Source organism: Papaver somniferum, chromosome 7, assembly GCF_003573695.1.
Source record: "Papaver somniferum cultivar HN1 chromosome 7, ASM357369v1, whole genome shotgun sequence".
Taxonomy (NCBI): Eukaryota; Viridiplantae; Streptophyta; class Magnoliopsida; order Ranunculales; family Papaveraceae; genus Papaver; species Papaver somniferum.
In genome coordinates this window covers 216,969,664-216,979,022 of record NC_039364.1, presented here as the reverse complement: position 1 = coordinate 216,979,022, position 9,359 = coordinate 216,969,664, and the positions used below count along the sequence as shown (strand labels likewise).

At 38.3% G+C, this 9,359-nt stretch overlaps 1 protein-coding gene, 1 non-coding gene and 1 pseudogene across 2 annotated transcripts; 1 reads left to right on the top strand and 2 right to left on the bottom strand.

Annotated features, from left to right (window-relative positions):
- Nucleotides 1-2,357: 2,357 nt before the first annotated feature.
- On the bottom strand, nucleotides 2,358-5,275 carry LOC113295941 (annotated as a pseudogene).
- On the top strand, nucleotides 2,592-2,664 carry TRNAA-CGC. Its single transcript has one exon. It is a non-coding gene; the product is annotated as a tRNA-Ala (tRNA).
- A 751-nt stretch (nucleotides 5,276-6,026) lies between the features above and the next one.
- Nucleotides 6,027-8,989, bottom strand: LOC113299565. Its single transcript, XM_026548601.1, has 4 exons — nucleotides 8,862-8,989; nucleotides 7,837-7,931; nucleotides 7,379-7,653; nucleotides 6,027-7,290 (listed from the first exon to the last, which is right to left on the bottom strand). Exons 1-4 carry the CDS (start codon nucleotides 8,889-8,891, stop codon nucleotides 6,473-6,475), a joined length of 1,218 nt encoding a protein of 405 aa, XP_026404386.1. The 5' UTR covers nucleotides 8,892-8,989; the 3' UTR covers nucleotides 6,027-6,472.
- Nucleotides 8,990-9,359: the final 370 nt, after the last annotated feature.

The window sequence follows — 9,359 nt, the reverse complement described above, 5'->3', positions numbered from 1 at the left end:
GAAACTAGGCTTATTTTGAAACTATTCTTGTGAGCAGTTGAAGACAGAAGGTTATCGATTCACAGCGTTGTTTCTCTGTGGGTTCGGAGCAGACGAAGAAGATGGTGGCTACAGATACAACAAGTTTCGAACATGGTTCGACGGATGCGTGATTGTCAAGATGATGTTGTGTGGTTAAGAGAGAGTTTTGTTCGAGCAAAACAAGAAAAGTGCTGATCTGATGATGCTCGGTGATTATGCTATGTGAATGGTTGAATGGTGTTTCTGGAAAGACAGAGACGTACTGCTGCAGGATCTCTGATATTGTTGATGAATCTCATGGTGCTGTGTCGTCGTTGATTGATAGAAGAGCTTGGCAGAAAAGAATTGCTTGCTGCCAATGTTGAGCAGAAAACTTCGGATGGTCTGGTGCTGATAATCAAGGTCGATGCGATGAGAGTAGATGCTGCTGATGGACACCGGAGATGGAGCTATATGTTGTTGCTGAGGTGACAGCTCAAGAAGATGAGACAAGTCTCTGTTGTGCGATGGTTAAGAAGGTACTCGAGCAGGGAACTGAGGTGACAAGCCGTGGAGTCTGCTGCCGTAATGGGTTGTTGCTGACGATTCCACAATCATGAAGAGATGACAGAAGAATTGGTTTGTTTATAAAAGTTTTTAGCTGAAGGAATATATTGATACTGCTGTGTTCGAAGTTCAGAGAGCTGTTGGCAGATATGATGATGATTCGTGACTGAAGTTGGAGCTCGAGAAGTCGTGGTGATCACGATGGCTGCTGCCATTAACACCAGTTATGAAGAAATAGAGCTCGAGTCTGTCGTGGCAGAAAAGATATGAGATTGTTGCGAATCAAGTTAGAAGCGGTACAGTACTAAGATGAAGAAAAGAGTTTGAAGAGGTGCTGCTGACTTTAATTGAGATAACTTAGCTACATTGATTCAACTGAATTTGGGATCAGAATTCAGTGTTGGTGATGAACGTGAGAAGAGGATTACGTTGTTGCCATTGCAGTTGACTGAGAGAGATAGTGGTGCAGTCGGAGATCGACGTTAGGGTTTCACAACCCTAAGTTCAGGTGAGAAAAAAAAAAAAAAAAAGGAAAGTGTTATTGAAAGTTTGTAACAGTTTAGATGTTACAAAGAAGTACTGTTACAGATGAAGAGTAGTGTGACTAATGGAAGTCACAATACACAATAGTTGCAGAATGGTTGTTATAGAAGAGTTGCATCAGTTGCAGAAGCGTGAGAGAAGAAAGCTGGTGACAGTAGTGTGCGTAATAAAAGTTGGAAGAAGTGAAGTGTGGTTGAAGAGTTTGTGGCAGAAACTTAGAGATCCTACAAAGTGTGGCAGACTTTGTAAAGACGACAAGATTGTGAGAGAATCTTGAAGAACAAAGAAGTGTGAAGGTTTCGCAAAAATAGCGTGACTGGAACAAGAGAAGAAGAAACAACATTCATGTTGTGAAGAAAAAAAAAAAAGAAAAAAACAATCACCAAGAGGTGATGAGAAAAAGAACAACAATAGTAGGTTAAAATCCTATGAGTTGTCGAGAGAGTACACAAAGTATTCTATCGAAGAAACCAAAAACAAAAAAAAAAAACAAGAGTACAAGAAGTATTCTACCGAAGAAATGAAGGGGACCGTAATGTCCTTAAACTACAAAGAGGACCGAAAGATGTCCCTAAACTACGAAGAGGACCGTAATGTCCTTAAACTTCCGAAGAGGACCGAAAGATGTCCTTAAACTACGAAGAGGACCGAAATGTCCCTAAACTACAACAATGGAACCTGTATGTTCTAAAACTACTATTGGGACCCAAATGTCCTTAAACTACGAAGATGGGACCGTAATGTCCTTAAACTACGAAGGGGACCGAAATGTCCTTAAACTACGAAGAGGACCGAAACGTCCTTAAACTATGATCTGAAGATTTTTTTTTCGCAAAAGCGTTGGAAGAAAAAAAAAAGAAAGAAAACCGAAGTTAAATTTCTTTGGTCCAAGATGGGCATTCGTGATCTACATGCTCCATCTTGAGGGAGGGTATTAGGAAATAATATATGAGAGTCTATATTTAGGAGATATGCACATTAAGTTGTGAGAGTTATATTAGGAAAGTGTCTATGTTTAGAGTTTGATCTTAGTTAGGTAAGTACCTTGAGTGGTCGTCAAGTTTGTGAACAATATAAATAGGCTATTAAGCCATGAAAATTAATACACCAAGAATTATTATCAATGTAGACGTTCAATGCTTCCGCGTTTATGCTCTCCTCTCTGTTGCTCGATCCTTAACATTTTATTTGTCATGTCCCACATATATTAGAGAGGTACTGTTTCCCTTTCAAAGGGGTTCACAAGTTTAGAACGGAACAAATGGCAGCTTGTTATTTGCCAAGAAATGTCTAATAAGTTGAAGAGAACGTTTTGGAGCAAACGTAGGAACTTGATGCCCTGCTCCTCTTATTGTCACAAACGCTAATCCCTCGTACTCAATAGTCCAAACCACCAATCTACAAAAACAAGTTAAATGCCAAGAATTAGTGAATTAATAATAAGTGATATGATTAATAAATAATTTAGGATAATCAACCACGGGGGTGTAGCTCATATGGTAGAGCGCTCGCTTCGCATGCGAGAGGCACGGGGTTCGATTCCCCGCACCTCCACGGTTATTTTCATTTGCCTTTGTTTTTGTTTTTTTTTGTACAAGAATTTTCGAGGCTGTCTTTCTTTTTAGTTATGCATTTCATGACTTAGTTTGGGGCCTATGGACAAAAAGTTACCTGCTTGTGGTTGTGCCAAGGAGACGAATCTTGAGTTATATTGAGACCAAGCTTGTTTAGTGTATATCTCGTTGAAGTCACTGGAACTCTTCCGTCTGTGTCTCCACTGGCAACGTTGACAAAGGCAGAGGTAAAATTTCCGGACAGTACATGACAATTATCGGTTGACAGACGAAGATTAAGCTTTTTCCTTACCTGTAAACCCATACACGAAGACCACCATCGATGAGTTTCTTGATGACCGGGAGGATTGAAGGGGATGAATCATTCCATCCATTATTTATAGCATTACGTACTGAAGAAATGGTGTTTCATCACAATTAACAACTTACAAAGTTACAAGTAGATCAAAAGTTTAGTTGTTGATTGTTTTTTACAGTTAACAACTCACTTGCAAAGCGACCACGAACGAGAAATATTGGTGACGTTTGCGTGCAAAGCTTCTTGCACGTCTGGACGGTTGAAGTACGTCGTTGCATGGTTTTGGGAACACGGATCATAACCAGATGGCATTTTTCGTAAAATCTCCTATATAAAAAGAAATGCAATTACTATAGCTATACACATAATAGGGCGATCAATCAATATTTAAATGGAAAATAAAAAGTGCGTACACTTCTCGAGGGAGATTTGGAAAGCAACCCTAATGCAGCAACGTTGCTGGTGAAGTTTGGGTTTCCTTGGGGACAAGTAGGAGTGTATAAACTTTACATATCGATATTCATAGAATAAAGACCGTAATATCCATTAACAAGTGGATCCAGACATTCTTTTGTGTAATTTTCTTTACTAAAATCACAGTTTTCTTTGATATCACTGTATAATTTGTCTGATATTAGTGCATGGCCCCATGCATAATCAATCATGCCTGTCTGATCTGTATCGTCATCCAACAACGCGTTCCTATCTGCCAAAACATACAAAATCATTTTAATTACAGCATTATTTCTAGATGTTTTCATTAGTAGAAAACTAGCAATTACCAGTATTACTTACAATAAAACCTTTTAGGTTAATGTAATCCTTCTTTGCTGCCTTTTCATTTGCATCAAAAATCACTTCAGCAAGTTCAGGGACGGATCCAGGAAGGATAAATTTTCTTTTAAGGCCGGGCTAGAAACCTTGATGGAGCAGAATTTTTATTTTTTGTTGGTTTGTGGACTGGCAAAGCTATCCGGGCTAAAGCCCCCTTTAACCCAATGACAGGTCCGCCCCTGAGCAAGTTGTGGAACATAATGTCCTGGTATGCAAAAAAAAAAAATTAAATTTTTATTTTTTACTCAACTACAAATATTAAAGAAAGTCAGTTGTATTATCAATAGCCCGATTAGATATACAATACCTGCATAACTCTCCCCAGCTATGTAGAATTCACTTGATTTATATTGAGGGAACCTCTTAAACCAGTTTAAGAGAAATGTATATAAATTTTGAGCTAGAAAATGAGAAAAAGAAACCCATTGAAGACAAACAATAAATGTTACTTAATAGTTATTTCAAATGATTCGGTTTTGAAGAAAATAAAATGAAGGGACACCAGTCTTCTGTATCCATTACCAGTGACGTTGTCTCCATAAGTGTCGATGGTTTTATTCGAATACGAAAACCCTACCCCAGCAGGAGCTTCCAAGAATAGCAAATTGGCCGCTGAAGTATGAATTCTCCAAGTCAATCATTCCTCTCATGAAAATATTTAGCTTAGTAAATTGTAGAATAAATATTTAAACAATGTGCACTTCACCTTTATTCCAAGTGTAGTTATTGAACTTTAACTCAGAACCTTTAGTTACAAGGAAAGGACCGAGTTCTTGTGCCTCCCCAAACCCAACTGAGGAACAACCTGGCCCTGTTTCATAAAATAATACATGAAAATCTATCTATAAGCAAAATAGATCGAAACATATCCACAATTTCTCAACTAAACAAATTAATCAATCAATTTATAGGGCTGTCTCCGATTGATTTTCACACTCTAATTGTTCAACGTTTATCTTTTTTTTCTTTTCTTTTTTTTTAAATGGAAGTTCAATGTGTCAATTCGTCTTTTCTAGAAATTTCATGCATACACGACCTTAGTCAAACAAGACTGACTTTCTGGTAAACAGTCAACTTATATTTTGTGCTCTATCAATTCGTCGTTTTAATTTTCTTACATCAAACTAAAAACAGTAGAAAATAAATATGACCCATTTTCCGAAAAAAATAAATATGTATATATATATATATGAAAGATTATGTACCTCCATTGAGCCAGAGTACTAGAGGTTTGGACTTTTGGTTGCTTCAAAGAACCAGTAAAAGAGAGCCTTTTCGAAACTTCATCAACCGTAACATATCCGGCGTACTGTTTAAAATCTACTGGGGGTTGTCCGGGAATTTTACAGACAATATCAGCTTCTTGTAGAGTCTTTGTTTCAGGGTCTTGTCCTTGGGAGACTACGGCGAAAATGATGTAAAAGAAGAGTAAGCAAACAAAATGTGCCGAGAGACCCATTTAGTTGTAGCTGTTATTGATTAGATATGAAATGCGAAATCTATTGTCCAAGTAATATATAGAAGCACATAAGATGTTTCTAAACAAAAGAAGGTGAGAAAAGCAAGAGGATGTTTAGATGTATCAATATTTGTTTATTCTTGATTGAAAAAAGTCAGAACTAAGTGATCATTATTATAACCTGATTATCATGTTGTAATTACCGAAAGAAATTTGAAAATCCAAATTCGAATGATTTTATTAACACCTTATTTGAAAGGAAAAGAAATTCTAAGAGAGCCATTTGGATGCAATCAGTGCTACTTGAAGTTTGGATCCAAAATGAATAGAAAGTCTTTTGTGTTCATTGTAGACAGTTGAGAAGCATGCTTCCAAATGCCGTGTTTACCTCTTTTGACCGTAAAGTTAATGATCGCATAGATAAACTGTGCAGCAGAGATGTATCGGGATATAAGAATGCGGAGATTTTAAACCACCATAGAAGCAGACAGAAAACAGAAAAAGTACAGTTAGCTACTTGATCACCTTGCCCTTGTAGTGACCACCCAGGCGCTAAACACTAGCACAAATCAAGATTCTGACTTCCAGTTAAATAGAGCATCCTCCACTATAATGCCATTAAAACACCTGCTAAACGATATTCATAAAATCACTGGAGCTTTACTTATCAATCAGAACATCAGTAACCTGTTGTGAACCTTCTACACTGGATTGAATACCCAGTTGTTCCACTTTTTTATAAGACAGGATTCAAAAAGAAAGTGCTCCTTAGCTAATAGATTTGCATTAAAGGAAGTCCAATCCAAGATAAATTCCAACAGGAAAATGGATAAAAAGGAGTAATACTAGTGCACTTGTGAAAGCGGGAAAAAAAAGGTCAGTAAATAACTTACGAACAGATATAGAACCAACAAACTCCAAAGTCGCAACACAGTTTACATCTGGTTCTCTGTGATCAGAAAAATTAAGAACTAAACCTAACTCTCAATTGACCCGGAAGGCACAAAATTTTATTCCTCTCTTTTCTCCAAGAGAATGTTAATGTAATCATCGCCGCTATTTAAACCAACCAATAGAAAACGCCTGTCCTGTCTCGCTCATAAGAAGTGGTGAAAATTGAGCTTTGAGATAAGTACCTACCTCTTCTTTCAAAAACAGCCAGTCATTACCTCTTTTATGTCACGATAGAGGCTGCATCTAGCTCCACCTCCGACGGTCTTCCTCTTCATCAACGGGAGTATACCACGCCGGCCTTCGCTTGGAATTGCTTAGCCTGTAATTCAGTAGGACCTCTTCATCGCGAAGTGCCCTCGTGGCCACTAGAACAAGACACTTCAGAACAGGAACATCTGATGCACTTTCAGTGAAACTCCTTGATTTAAACCAAAAAGAACCAAATCTCTTCATCTTCACAGGTTCGTCGTCTCTTCCAAACAATATATTCGGGATATAAGTTCTCATTTCCATCTCAGTTAATGGAAAATCATAAGGGCAGACCATCACATTTGGAGCCATATCTTTCCCAGGGTGATTCGCAAAATGGCCTAATGCTAGTGGGTTACGTCGCTCCAATATCTCCATTCCAATTTCTCGTCTACCACCTTCTAAAGGCTTACTAAGCATCTTCCACATCCTATCAGAACCTTTCTCAGCACCTTGTGAGAGATTGGGACGAAATTCTGGTACAGTTAACCCATCCCATAGTTCACGCAAATCCGCACCTTCTCCCCATGGTTGTGCATTGATCACAGTCCCATCATATCTCGTGATCAAATATGGGTTTTCAGCATCAACTCGTGGATACCCCGGAATGTATCGGTAATAAGCTGGCGAATATACTACACCAGGATAGAAGGCTATCACTGATCCAACTTCAGCTTCACCATCGATAAATAAACCTCTGCCAGCTTCTTTGTGGGAGATTTGCGATGGTTTCAGTTCAAGAGTGTAGCCCATATGCTTTTTTAAGCTTTTTGACAGCTCAGCTCGTAATAATGGTTGTGTTTCAGGCACAACTGTACTGAAAAACAAGAAATATCAGAATCCAAAGCACAAGTGTCTAGAGAATATTTTCTGTGAGGTAGTATACTAAAATCCACTGACCGGGTTGATTAGAAGGAGTTGCAACCCCACCAACAGCAAGACTGAGCCCACTACGACGAGGTACTGCATTTGCCTGTACTGAACAATTAAGTGACTCATCTGACCTCTTGGAAGTCGGAAGCAGAATGTCATCCATTGATTTGGAGAAGGTTCTGATGTGAGAATGGACGTTTTCTTGGACTTGTTTCTGCTGATCAGTTAGGGATGCTTTGCCAGCCAATTCGATAATCTCCTCCGCATCCTTCTCATCTGCATTCTCTCCCAAGCGGTTATAGCTGAAAGGAGACATTAACTATAAGGAAAAAAACATAACCTGCCAAAAATACACTTAAGACAAGAAAATATGAAACCAAATATCTATTGAAACAAATTGTGGGGCATCAAACTGAAATACATTTTTACAAGTGGAACTAGTTACATAAAAAAGACCGAAGTGAAAGAAAATTAATGATAACAACCCGGTGTAAAGGAAGAGTTTATTGACATCTGCTTCAAACTGAAGTTGCCTCGGATCCTTGGCAAATGTTGAACTCTTTGCAAGAGCACTAACAGCCTGGAACAGTTGCATACAAGATATTAACCAAACGGCAAGAGAAGAACGAGTTAGAGTCGAGCCATTAATGAAAAAAATAGATCTCTTTTTACGACGAAAGCAATTCATACAAGACATCATGTCTCAGGAGTCAAGGCTGCCTTATCTATCCTACCAACACCCAAACCTGTATAGCAGTTTGAGAAATTCTTCTTGAACTCTTAATCCTTTGAAATTCTAGCTAAAAACTCACCATACACTTCGTTTCACTAAAAATGTACATGATATTCTAATATGTTATCCGCTCAAAATAGTAAGTGAAGAATAAAATGCAAGGTAGATATGGTGGTGATAAAGTCTCCAGATAGAACCATAGAAGTAAACTGGGTATAGGCTAACCCCAAAGAGTTAATGTAAAACCCAGTTCTCTAGTTCCAAACCCTTTGTCCAGATTAAGCGTAACTATATTTCAAAGTTAACTATAGTTCCAAATTGGGCAGAACAAGAAAATATCAAACTCCTGATGCCCCATTTTGACTGACTCATTAACCGCGAAACCGGCCTCTTCAGTGTTAATTTACTAAACATGTTAACAGCATCCTTTTAAGAAATTCATTCAGCCACTCAGCGCAAAAATGGAAACTAGGGTTTATTGGAAACAAAGATGCACCACCAAGTTCTTTACAAAAACCCTAACTTAACCTAGTACAGAAAAGAAGCAAGAATAGAGATATGCCTCGTGTAATCCTCTTCAACTATGTATATTTTGGGTTTCAATCCTTCATTTACACTAATTCACAGATTATCTCGTTTTCCAATTACAAAGATCAACTAAACAAAAACTAAATTGATCTGAATAATGCTATCAAGATCGATCATAAAAACCCAGGTGAAATGAATTACAAGAGAACTACTGAAGATCATTAACTAGGGTTTCAAGAAACCACTTACCTTTTGAAATTTCTGAAACAAAAATGCCATGTGAAAGGATCCAGTTGATTATGTGTCTGAGCTGCTGCTGGACTTATTTTCTTGGAGACACTTGAGCTAGTTTTTAAGCCCAGCGATTCATTTACGAGACAGACGGGTTGATATAGGATTGGCCGGAATGGTACCATTTCTCTTCCGTTGACTTCCCTCTACATGCCAGTCTTAGAGAGCAACTCGGGTGGGTGGGCACTGGGCAAACAAGCTAATTTGCCAATTCCCACCCCCACAGTGATTATCTCAACTTGAGACGATCGAGTTATTCTTAGCCGATCGTCCAAGAGTAGGCCGATCCGCGGCGACTATCATCATCTCAGATTTTGCCGGCCGGCTCCCCTTGAGCCTATGCCGACTAGTTTTACGGTCATAGTCCCATCATATATAAATTTGACTATTTTCACTTCCAAAATTATAACTTTTACATCCAAATTTTTTTACAGTTCACTTTAATTTTGATCATGA